Genomic DNA, 13458 nt, shown 5'->3' on the forward strand with positions numbered 1-13458 from the left:
ATATATATGCTTGTTAGCTAACTCTGTTAAACACCTCACACACACGGTTAGTGATAACATTAACTGCAATAAACCAACGAAGTTCATGATCCCAATATGGCTTACAGTGCTGTGTGAAGAGCTACATATCCTGAGAAACACTACCTGGAATCTGCACAAGAGTGCACTAAATGGTACTACTTTACTCAAAGACACAATGACACATTCAAATACATTTCTTATACATTTAGATCTAACTATACAAAGTAACTCTTGCAACTGTCATGTAACTTATTTTAAAACTGAAAAACATGAGTCTTTTAAAATAAAATACTTTCATCAATTAAGTTTGAAGCGTCCTAAGATATTTCATTTCTCCTTTGGTGGAGAATGCACCTTATCTTCAAGAAAGTTTTTTTCCTAGGTTTTTTCCTAAGTTTTTTTTCTAAGTCACCTTTAATGCTGAACTACTTTGTTCTGCTTTAGTCTCTGCCATTTCAAATGTGAAAGTGATTTGACTGAGATAATAAAATGTGAATATTTGAGAGCCAGCTGTTCTCTATCTGGTTGCTTTCTGAATCCAATATAACATTAATATCACAAATAACATTAGTAAGTAATAAGAAAACAGTAATCAAATGCATTTACAGACTACCACAAGGATAATGATAGTGTAATAACAGCTGATATTTACTGAAGTCCTGGGCTGTGTGCTTTACATGAATAATCTCAACTCATTAAATCATCAAATAATACAAAAAAGATAAAGGTCATTACTATAATCATTTTACAAAAGAAAATCTGAGATTTCCATGAAGCAACTTGCCCAGCAGTTCAACTAAGAAGCCAGATTTATCTGCCTCTGTACTGCAGCCTGTATGCCCTGGTGCCTTCTCCCTAGCACACCGGCACCCAGAGCCCACTTTACAGCTATGTCTCCTCACTGGCCTCTCCCTCCTTCACCAGCATTAAAATATGAGACCTAACATTGCTTTCCATGGTCCCTAGTCATTCCCTGTCAGTCCAGTGGCAGCCAAGCTGGACTTGGCCTCGGTGCCCTCTTTTTGAATCCTTTTTTGAGTCTGGGGATTACCTGGTTTAATAACGATACCTATGTTATACAAACATTCCATACCACAGTCCATCTGAGTTCATGAAAGGCACTAACATGGTCAAAGATGTGCTTTGAAAAGAATATGCTTTCAATTGTGAATGGAAAGATAGGAATTTTTTTTTAAATTAGAGGAAGAACTATATAAGTATAGATGTGAAATTTCTCCAACTACCTCTTGGTTCCTTATTTAGCTGGTTTTCTCTTTGACCTTCACTTTATGAAGAGCTAAGCAACATATCACTAGGCTTTTTCTCATATTCTTTAAGTCCTCAAGACTTGCTAATTCTGCTTCACCAGTTCACAAGAAGGCTCAGTTCATAAGAAGAGTGGAGGCGAAGGATGGTACACAATCTTCACAAGCATAAATTAAGCAGCTATCTTGTGATAGCAAACTTCCAAAGATGAATACACATTTAAACTTCGCTGTTCTTTGCGTCTGGCAATAGTACACAAGAGGCAGAAGTAGGAAGAGGAGGAACTGTACATGTCTAGGCAAACATCGCCTGGCAGTTTTAGTGACAAGTGTCACCACGTTCTGTTTAGCAGAGCTGGATGTATGACTGACTGGCTGCCAAGGCACAGGGCTAGGCACTGTGAAACAAGTACTCTTTGGCACTGTCATCCTTATGAGACATAAAGAAGCTCTAAAATGTGGGCTAACCTCTACACCTAAATTAAAGAGTAGCTGTACAAATCCTTTTTAGAAAATCTTTTGCCAGTCCCATGTTGTTTGTAACATAAAATCCAAACCACCTGATAGAGGAAAGAGGGTTCAGGGATCTGACAATGAGGACACCCTCACTGGTCACCACCCCAGTTGTGTCCTGGCCACTCCCCCAACTAGATCCAAACTCCAAGCCCTGGCTGGATCCTGGAATGCCACACTCTGGCAAATCCTACAACCCTCAAATCCCAGTTCAGTGTAGGTTGCCCTCCTCCAGCAGTCTGTCCCGAGTCCCCATCAGATGGGGACAGCTACTTCCTTCAGTGTTTTCCTCAGCGTCCATTATATAATCACCCACTACTCTGCACCCAATGCTTTCCACCTCTGATGTCTCCTGTATCGGTCACATGAAGGCTACAGTCCTATTACTTCTTCTATGTCCTTGGAAAGCTCATGTAATAGCAAACTTCTGGCAGTTAGGATTACTTAGTAAAGCCCTATTACGTGTGAATGCACACACCTCAAAAGCCCTGGCTCCAAAATTCTACAGAAGCCACCACTGCCAGTGTCTCCAATGGCCTCTCCTCTTCTGGCTGTTCATTGTTTCTCATCCATCTTTTACTCTGAGTAATTTACTGTCCATTCTGCCAGAAGTCCTCTGTCCTCTGGCTTCTAGGAGATTCCTTGCAGCATAAACTGTCCTCCTGTCCGCTCTGCCCACACCCACTGCTGGGCTTCTCATCTTCCTTGCTGGCTCTGTGTGTGTCCTCAGAATGGTAAAAGGTAAAAGAATGGCCCTGCACTTTGGTTTAGTTCTAGTATTTTACACTTGTGGTCCTGAGACAATCCAACACTATTTAATGCCTCTACATCTTAGAACAAAAACCCTTCAGCAAGAATCCTTTATTGTGCAGTGTATCCAAGAAACTATAAATAGTGACACACACCTTTTTTTTCTTTTATCATACAGGGAAATCGAAAGATTGAACCTAGGCCGTTGGGCCTACTAGGCAAGTGCTCTACCATGAGCTACACGCCTCGCCTCGCCTCGCCTCACGTTGCTTTGCTTTGCTTTGTTTTGTGGAGACAGGGTCTCACTAAGTGGTCACAGTGGCCTCACACTTGTAATCCTCCTGCCTCAGTGCTAGTGTTATAAGCGTGCAGCACCACACCCAGCTTGAAACAGCTTTCTAAATCGAAACCATACAATTCTTTCTTCATGTTGTGTAATTTCCATTTAATTATAAGAATACATTAGGATAAGGTGGTCTCAGTGCTACACACCTATAATCCCAGTCAAAAATCTCAAGATGAATCTATAGAAGCAACACTTTAAGCATCACCTCTCAAAGATTTTTTCACTGCCTCCTTCAAGGCATGGTTTAAAATATGTGATACTTAAGGTTTAAAATCAGAAGAGCTGTCAAAGTGCCAAACACATAGTTACATTAGATAAAAATAATTCATGCACAGTTTACAACTTATGCCATCCATTCAATTGGCACTACAATATTGTTCAACAATAAGATAAACAGGCAACTGAACTCTCTATATCACAGCATGAATCAAACTAACAACTAGGAAGACATAATACGCCTCAGCATAACACAGGACTCATTTCTTCAAATTCAAGTCACTCAAAACATAACTACTTAAATCTTTGCATTATAGCCCAAAAATTTATGGCAAAGAGGTACATAGGCTAAAGCAAAACAGAGCTTTGTTTTGCTTTACAATGCTGCATTTAGGGATAAATTAAGTTTTCACCTCTTGTACAAAGCCTTGATCAGCTTTTAAAACACGCCTGTGCAGTCTCCCACTCTACCCATTTCTAAGCTCTCAACACTACCCAACATTACCCCCTCTCAAGTTCCTAGGCTAGCAATGCAGTGTATCTGGCTTTGTAATGTGTTACTATCCTGCAAATATTGAAAATGAAATAACTTCTATATCAAGACATATTTTAAGGTTTTTAAAATTTCACAGTATGCTTTGAACTAAATGAGATACCCAAATAAAAAAGTAATAACTATTGTAGCAGCTATATTAGGTTGAACCACACCATAAAAGTAAATGGGACTCGGGCATGGTGGCCCAGGCCTGTAATCCCAGCATTCTGGGAGACAGGCAGGAGGGTGGCAAGTTCAAGTCCAGCCTGGACAACTGAGTGACTTAGTGAGATCCTGCCCCAAAGTTTAAAAAAAGGGCTGGGGATACAGCTCAGTGAAAAGTAAACTCTCAGTACCACTCCTCAAAAACAGGTATTCTTGGGTTTAGAAGTTGGTTTCCTTCCTTCCATAGACATACAAAATAATCCAACATGCAATATTATTCATGGTTATACTAGGTTAACAATATGTTAACATTATTAATTATTAATTAAATTTCTTCTATTCCATTCAAATGGTTAGCTGAAACTACTTCTTCCAATTCAATATGAATGGTATTTACTTCTTAATGTAACAATTTTAACTCCAAAACTCAATTTACTTACCTTTTTCAGGCCAGCAAAACCTTCAGATTCCAGAAAGAAAAAGGCAAAGGGCATCAGCACAAATAAACAGAGATTAGAAAAGAGAGAGGCAAGATTCCATAAACCTGGAAAGAAGATAACGAGAAGAAAATCAGATTACATACTGACAAGTCTTTTCAAGTTTTAGTGAAACTGTGATGTCAAGACCTATCCTTTAAAAAAATTGGGCACATGTTTGCAGTACATAATGATTATGTGACCATGAGGAGTTGGTACACACACATAACACATCTTAAGTCTTTTTATTTCCCCTTCCAAGATTTACTTTTGACAGTAAAAGTAAACATAAACTTGAATAATAAACAGTATTATTATAACTTAGAAATCAAATAATGATTGATTGATTGATTGATTGACTGAATGATTCAACTTTCTGACTTTGAAATTTCTATCAGGAAAAGTCAGAATAGAAAGCAGTGACTTTTCCTCATGGCCTAAAACATACTAACTAAGGAGATGACATGTGCAGAGATTCAAAGACATGGCTCTTTAGACACACAGGCACCAGAATATTTAAATCAGAGCCACCAGCCTTTATTGAGCACTTAATAAATGCCAGACACTCTGCTCGGCCTTTCACATGCATATTCCCATTTAATTTAAGCCTCATAAAAACTCTAAAAATATTAACTAGCATTTACTGAGCTTTATGTGCCAAGCACCATTCTGAGTGATTTGCAGGTCTCCCATAAACTCATTTGCTCCTCACATGGTCCCCAAGGCTGGTAGCCCTGCTCCGAAAGCAGGCAGCAGAGGCTACAACGGCAGAGCTGCCTCTCTCTATGCCTGGGATCTAGAAAACCACTACACCACAAAAGTTCCACTAAACAATTCCAAAAGGAAAGGACAAAGGAATGGAGGCAAGCAAGCTCACATGGCCATTTCCCTCTCTGGCCCATCCGATGTGCCTTTATAAAGCCACAATATATGGCCACTAACATCAGAGCAGAAGGGATAAAAGAGATGCTTAGATGTGCACTGGTAGAGTGTATGGCCCAACACTGCCCATTTTATACAGGACACCAAGTTTCAAAATGACAGCTATCATCTCTATGAAAGTTTACAAAATCATGATCCAAAGATAAAAATTACATTAAGCACAAATTCAGGGCACTGCATGCACATTAATTCAATGTTTTTAAAATGGACATCCCTTTTCTGATGGTGTTTAGAGCCCTGGAAATGCAGCTGAAGCAACCACAGCACTTTTCCCACATCACCTGTGCTAGAATCTAGGGTCTACACAGGCGCTCTCAGAGCACGAAGAGAGTCAAAACATCTCTCCCTAAGCAGTACTTCACTTACAAACTCACAGAGTTTTACAGTAGCTCCAATCCCTTTGGAATAGTGAGGCTACAAGCAATCATTGGGGCCTAAACAGTGAATTCATCAGCACTTGCATAGTTTTTAGAGAAAGATCTGCTTCTCTTGGTAGAGAAGGTTATGCAATTGATACAAGTATCACTTCTTGGCCAAAAAACTCAATGATGTAATGAATTTGTGATATGCATTTATCTTCATAAAGAAGAAAACATTTTACAGTTTTTTTTTTTTTTTTTTTGGATACTGGGGATCAAACTCATGACAACTTTGCACTTGCCAGGCAGGCACTTGTACCATTGAGCCAATCCCCTGGCCCTACAAATTTTTTAGGAAACAATAATCTTAACATCATTTAGTGCAAAACTAATTTGAACTTACTAGAATAAAAACTGTTCTAAAATAATTTTATAAAATGTTTTGGCTCTTAAAAACACAAAAATCTTAACACTTTCATCCATTTCTCTATTCACAAGGGTTATAAGTAGAGTCCATAATTTTACTGTGCCAGTACTAGGAAAGGCATATAGAGTAATGGTTAAATTTACACCCTGAGTTCAGAGACCCTGCTACATCACAAGTGCACCTTCTATAATGAAGCTCAATGACATGTCTACAAGTGTTGCCAAGTATTAAACAAAATAATATATGTACAATAACTGCAACAGTGACTGTCACAAAATCAGTCTTTAATGGTTTTCTGTTTTCACTAAGAGTTTCTCCACAGAGGTTACTAGAATACAGTTCTATCAGCTTCCATACCAAGCTTTCTATCTTTTGGAATTCCCAAGCTCACTTCCTAGTTTTGTTTTTATTTTTCTTCCCATCAGGTATATCAACTCTTAGTTTTTATTACTAGAAATTTGCAAGTGTCCATTCACTAACATCCCCTCCTGCTAGGAGGTCATGGGTTCATACATACAGCAAGGTATCCAAAGAGAGATCAGATAGGTCTGGGCCAAAGCTGTGCCCTCCAGGACCAGTTCATAAACTTTAGGGCAGGGTCTATGGCTTCCATTTTGGCTGCTTGACAGGATTTTCTCTTCTTTAGGGTTTCCAGATACATTTTCCACATGGATGAAGCATGACAATAATTAGTATTATGAATTACTACACACAAAAATCGTTATTCTTTAAGAAGTTGGGGACTATTGATATGTTGCTTTGTTTAGGCGTGGTTGAAAACAGAGATGCCAGCTTTAAGTCATTTTTGTTATAAAAAATAAAGGTGATCTTGTCAAAGATCACAATCTACATGAGATAGTGTTAATCCAATTAAATGTCGTACAGTTCTTTCACAAAACTATAAAAACATAATCTACTATTTGCTAAATACCTAACATTGCAGGTATTGTGCTGACACAGCAGAGTACCACCTGATCCTTTGTCTGCAATCTATCATTAGATATCTCTAAATATAAGTTCCACGACACAAGTACATACTTTTCTTCCTCAATTTTGATCTTCCAATGTTTGTTTTAGTACTGAGGAATCAACAGCAAGAGTTGCTGAATGTTAACAGGGCAACACTCTCCGTGGAAAAGTTCACAAGGACTATGGGAATACCCTTAGAATTAACTTCCAATTGTCAGTGCAAAATGAAGAAAATAAGTGTGCACAAAAAAATAAAAATATTAATTTGACAGCTTTATTGAGCTATAGCTCACATGAAATAAACTATGCATGACATGCTATGGCTCAGATAAAATTCAAGAGTGTCCTCCATAAAAACTCAGGTGCCGGAAGCCCACACTCCACCACAGCAATGTTGAAGCTGTGTAAACTTTAGGAAGTAGGGCCTAGGGGATTGGGGATTTAACTCAGCAGCATAAGCGCCTACCTGGCAAGCAAGAGGTCGTGAGCTCAACCCCCAGTACCACCAAAAAAAAAGAAGCAGGGCCTGGTGGGAGACAAGATTCTGAGGGTGGTGCCACCTTCTAAAAGGATGAATGCCTTTGTCATGGAAGCATATCCCACTCTAGCAGAAGTTCTTGAGATCAGGTATTACAGAAGTGTCCCATGCACGTGGCACCTTCCACATGTGGCTAGTTCCCTTTCTGCTACTCTTCTTCTGTCATCATGTGGGGGGAACCATGCCCATGGACCTCTTCAACTATGAGCTGGTAAGTGTTAGCAGAGGAACATGCCAGCAATACCATCTCCACAATCAGGTTATCTGACATGGCCATCCTCCCTGAGGTTCCTCATACCCTGCCTCCTGCCATTCCCCACCTCACCCCAACCGAAGTTAGCCACTGACTCTGCACTTTGGAAAATACATTTATATAAAATGGAAGGTACGATTTACACTCTTCTTTTTGCCTGCTTCTGTCACCAATCACGATAAGGGATTTTTCAACGTAGCACGAATCAGACTGAACTGTTACAGGGATGTACTACCTGAAAACAGTCATTAGAATTGTTCGCGACCGATTTTTTTTGGGAGGGGGTGGACACTGGGAATCAAACTCAGGACCTTGTGCTTGCCAGGCAGGCACTTGTGTCATTGTGCTATACCCCTGGCCCCCATTGTTCACCATTTGCAGTTGCTACAAACAAAGCTGTTGCCAATGCTCATATGCAAGTCTTTGTAATGGACTTTCGCTTTCATTTCTTTTGGGTAGGTATGTGAACATAGAATCATTGGGCCACATGGCAGGCATGTGTGTAACATTTTAAAAAATGGCTGCATATTTTCCAAAATGGTGTTTGGTATGCCCCTTTGAAATAGAGGTTCAGAGTTCAGCTCAGTTTTTTGCTGATCTTTCCTTAAAACTAGTAATTGTTCCCTGAAACTCCTGCAAATATCCTCCACAATTGTTTTTGTTTGATTGGTTTGGTTTGGTTTGCTTTGCTTTGCTTTGCTTTGCTTTGCTTTGGCTTTTTGGCAGGTTTGCAAGTAGCCAATCCAAAAGCATTATTCAGTTCTCCTTGCTGCTGACTAGCTACTGCCCTGTAAACCATTTCCACAGAAGCAGCAGCGTGCCCGCACCATAACAGGGTGCTACATTGTCTATAGCTATTTTGAGTGTTTTCAGTTTTGTTCTTCTTAATGTCCTAAGATCTCTAAATACCACCAACATGTACTATAGCTTCTAAGGCTTTATTAATATAGTATTTTATTAAATTTATATAACATGCATATTTAAGGTCTAAAATATAAAAATAGGGATCTATAGGCATTTTTCTGACCATATCTGAAATTTGCAGCTTTTCACAATTTGCAGTACTCTAGTAATGTAACACCCATGAATTTCAGAGGTCCACTGTACTTCGCATTCCCACCAGCAGACTTTGAGTTCATCCGCATTCTGGCTTTAGCTGTTTCAACAAATCCACCACGGTGTCTCACTGCTGCTTTAAGTGGCATTTCATAATAAAGGATGTGTAAATCTGTTCATATTTATCTGCTAACTATTTATGTCTTTTTTGGCAGAATGTCTCGGGTCTATTGCTCATTATATAAGTGAATCATTTTCTTAATGCTAAATTTGCCAAGTTCTTTTTATACTCTAAGTACAAGTCTTTTATCAAGTACGCGACCTACAGATACTTTCACCCGATCTGAGGACTCTCTTGTCTTTCAAAAAACAACATTTAATAAAATTATCAAATTTATCAATGAATCGTGATTCTGAAATCTTACCCAAATTATTGCTTATCCCAATATAACAGACTTCCTATGTTTTCTTCTATAAGTTTTGTAGTTTTAGGAATTATATTTAAGTCTATGCTCTTTTGAGTTACACTTTTATTACAGTGCTAGATATGGATTGAAGTTAATTTTTTGCCTAGGACTATCCAATAATTCAGTTCTATTTGCTTAAAAGAATATCCTTTTTGTCACTAAACTGTCATTGCACCTTTGTCAAAAATCAATTGACCTGGGGCTGGGGATTTAGCTCAGCGGCATAAGCACCTGCCTTGCAAGCAGGCAGTCGTGAGTTCAATCCCTGGTACCGATAAAAATGAAAAAGACAAAAAAAAAAAAAAAAAAATCAATTGACCTGCTGAAATTGTTATGCTTTGACCTATACTGTTATGTTGTTATTTCCTCCTTTATCTCAATCTCCTCCTTTTTCTTTTCTAAAAAACTTATTATTATTTTTTTAATTAAGGGAAAAAATCAAAAAAATTAGCAGGATATATTATAGTAATTTTTTTATTTCCTATTAACTTGATTTGAAGCCCTGTATTAATCCCACTATCTTGTTTTGACTGATTTTACTCTGTTCCGTCTGTTTGATAGTATCAAGTTTGAGGGTACAGGCAACTACTTTGAAAGTAATAAGATTCACTGTGATGCCCATTCTGGTTTGACTATTATCTTCTTTTGAAGTCCTATAATGTTTCCAATGATTGGTCTTGTTCTATACTGTTTTGTTCAATTTTATTATACCTAATGACATAGGCAATTCTTTTTAAGAATGCATTACCATATGCAAGAAGCATTATGGTAACCATTGTTGATAAACTTGTATTCTGTTTTTACATCATGTGCTACGTCTATCCTTTGTTTTGACTGACTGCTTTGCTTTGTCATATTTGGTTTTATTCTCTACCAAAAAATAATAATAACTATGGGAGTAATAAAACCCAAAATGTGTAAATTTTGTTGTAAAAAAGAGAGGGAAAAAAAGTGCTCTAAAGGATACAACTGCAAGTGTTTTTAGGTATGTTAAGATAGATGACCATACTACTAAGTTTTGTTGGATCACTGAACACAACTGTTTGCAGTCTCACTGTTTGAATGTCCACTTTGTATGCTTTAATCCTGTAACTTGAACAACTATTTCTAAGATGACAATATGTAATCTATTAACTAGTGATTTCTGGGTTTTTTTTTGAAATTCTGTATTACTTGTGTACCCTTATACTGTTTTGTTTTTTCCTTTAAATAAAAAAAATCAATTGACAATATACATGTGTATCTATTCTTGGACTCTGTACAGAGTCTGTCTTTATGCTGTTACCACGTGGTCCTGATTACTACAGACCTAAAATAATCTTAAGCTAGGTGGTAAGTTCACCAAAGGATATGTTCTCTTTCAAAGTTATTTAGGTTATTTGTAAACTCACCAAATTCCCATCTGAATTTTAGATGAGCTTGTCAATTTCTACCCAAAAAAAGCCAATTATGATTTCGATTGGCACTCTATTGAAGATACAGAACAATCTAGAAAAAACTGGGATACCTTAATAATATTGCCATGGACAGAATGTCCTCCAAAATTCACAGAAAGGAAGCCTGGGCTCCAGGGATAGGATTTAGAGTGAGTCAGGTCACGAGGGTACAGCCTCATGATGGGGCAGTGTGCCTTAGAAAAGAGCCTGGAAAAAGTTTGCTTTCGGCCGGGGATTTAGCTCAGCAGCATAAGCACCTGACTTGCAAGCAGGCGGTCGTGAGTTCAATCCCTGGTACCGAAAAAAACGAAAAAGACAAAAAAAAAAAGTTTGCTTTCCTCTCTGCTCTCCACTGTGCAAGGACACAGGAGACAGTAGCCTGTGAAACAGGGAAGAGCCGTCCAGTGACTTCTACACTCTAGAACTAGAGACGTGTGCTATTAACAGATGTGTGCTATTAAAGCTTCATGAAAGCTACCCATCCACAGCATTCCATCACAGCAGCCCAAACTAACACAGATAACTGCCATCTGAACCACAGTCTATGTGCAATATACAGAGTGCAATAGGGGCTGACTGAATCGCTCCTCTCCACTTACCTGAATTTGAGCAAAGCCAACCTCCCTGACTTTTGTCCTAAGACCTCTATCTGGAGGCAGAGATAAGAGATTCCTGGAAAATTCTAAAATCCCAAATAGGACATGCCAGGATGACCTACCACAGTTATGCCGAACCTTTAACAGCTTTCAATGATACAAACAGCCCTCTGCAGCATGCATGTCATAGGTTTGCCACTACATAATCTTTCTGCACTTCGAGCTTATTAAAGATTTATGCATATGGACTGCATCTCATATATCCAATGGGAACTATGGGAAAAGATGTGTGGTAGACACAGCTGACATGACTCAGCACCCTGTCAATCATGCTGCCAATCACCATTCTGAAAGACCCAATGGGAGGCACTCAAGACTCAGTGCAATATTTTAATTCTTAAATCTAACATTTCACACTCATGTCATTTTGCTTTCTGCCAGTGTGAGCCTGCTCACTCTGAGCATACTGTCACCTAAACTTCATTAAACCTTGTAGGTTTTTCATGTCATGTGCCATGTCCTATTCTTTTATTATACAGAAGAACCTAAAAATCCACTTGGAATCCATCACCCACAGCAACATCTCATTTACTATACTTTACTTTAACTTCTCTCTGAAATGTTTTATAGTTTACAACATATAGGTCTCACACATCCCTAAATATTTCATATCTTTGATGTTTAAGTGGCACGGGTTTTTAAATTCACTGACTATATAAAAACTACAATCACATCTGTATGTCAGTCTTGTATACTGCAACCTGACAAAACTCACTTGCTGTTTGTAATAGGCTTTACAACAAAGGCCATATAGGCAATTTTTCTTCTGCAACTTGGGTGTCCTTTTAATTTCCACAAAATATTGAATAAAAGATCAGAACAGCCTTCCTTGATTGTTCCTGATCACAGGAAGAAAATATTCTGCTTTTCACCACTGAGTATGTTGCCCACAGGTTTTGCATAGATGCTTTTGGTTAGGATGGAACACTGCTTTTAAAAGTCTGATTTTCTGATTTTATCAGGAACATCTATTAAATTTTGCCACATGCTTTTGCTGCATGTATCTTTTTCATGTGAATATAGTAAACTATATTGACTGCTTTTTCAAAAGTCATGATTATAATCTTTTGGTTTTGTTTGGTCTTATTGAGACAGGGTCTCACCATGCAGTTCAGACTGGCCTTGAGCTCATTTTGTAAGGCAGGTTCGTCTTGAACTCACAACAATCTTCCTTACTCAGCCTCCCAAGTGCTAGAATTACAGGCATGCACTACACACCCAGCTAGCATAATCTTTTCTATATAATGTTATATTGGGTTTGCTTAAATTTTGTTTAGAATTTAAGCATCTGTGTTCACGAATGATACTGGTTTATAGTTTCCATGTAATGTCTCTGTCTGCCTTTGATACCAGGTTATTGTTGGCTCATGAGTTAGAAAGCATTCCTTCAACTTCAATTTTCTGGAAAAGTCCACAGTACCAGAATCCACCTGGTAAAAATGACAATGAGACCCTCATGGCCTAGAGTTTCACTTGTAAGAATGTTTGTAACAGTCTCACAATGTCTACAAAAGCATTAATTGTTTTTGCATTTCATGGAATTTGTCTATTTCTGTACATTTACTACAAAAGGTGACCATAGGATATTTTCAAAAGCTGTAGAATCTGCAATGATGTCATCTCTTACTATCTCAGAAAATGTGTCCTTTTTTTGCACTAATCAGACTAGAACCATTTTTTAATTTTATTGATCTAATTTCTCCTCTCATCTTTCCCATTTCTTCCTCAGAATTCGCTTCTTCTTGTTTTCATATTAATATGCAAAATACAATTTATCCAGGTAGAATTCACAAAAACTGATTTAAAATCTTCCATTCTAACAGGTACCGAATGTTACACATTGACTTTCAAATAGCAGAGGCTTTTAGATTCTTCTCTTTCACTGATTCTAACCAATCTGATGACACACTTCAGGGTAATTTTTAATGCTTTTTTTGTATGAGGTTAGTTGGACATAGAAAGCATGTGGTAAACAAAAGCAGCTCACCTCTTGACCAGGATAGGAAAGAGAAGAAAAAGAAGAGGCCAAGCCCCTACCACCCCTTCAAAGGCACAGCCCCAATGACCT

The 13458-nt window shown here is 38.2% G+C and overlaps 1 protein-coding gene across 4 annotated transcripts in view; it reads right to left on the reverse strand.

Annotated features, from left to right (window-relative positions):
* Positions 1–13458, reverse strand: part of Lmbr1 (limb development membrane protein 1) — a 142922-nt gene that overhangs the window by 77714 nt on the left and 51750 nt on the right. For all 4 annotated transcript variants that reach the window (XM_003469463.5, XM_063250834.1, XM_063250835.1 and 1 more), the window contains one exon: positions 4252–4355. In XM_003469463.5, the coding sequence (XP_003469511.2) occupies positions 4252–4355 (104 nt within the window). The remainder of the gene's footprint in view (positions 1–4251; positions 4356–13458) is intronic.

The sequence above is a fragment of the Cavia porcellus genome, unplaced genomic scaffold (genome assembly GCF_034190915.1).
Source record: "Cavia porcellus strain 051 isolate PalLab524CR breed Dunkin Hartley unplaced genomic scaffold, mCavPor4.1 scaffold_6, whole genome shotgun sequence".
In the NCBI taxonomy this organism is placed as follows: Eukaryota; Metazoa; Chordata; class Mammalia; order Rodentia; family Caviidae; genus Cavia; species Cavia porcellus.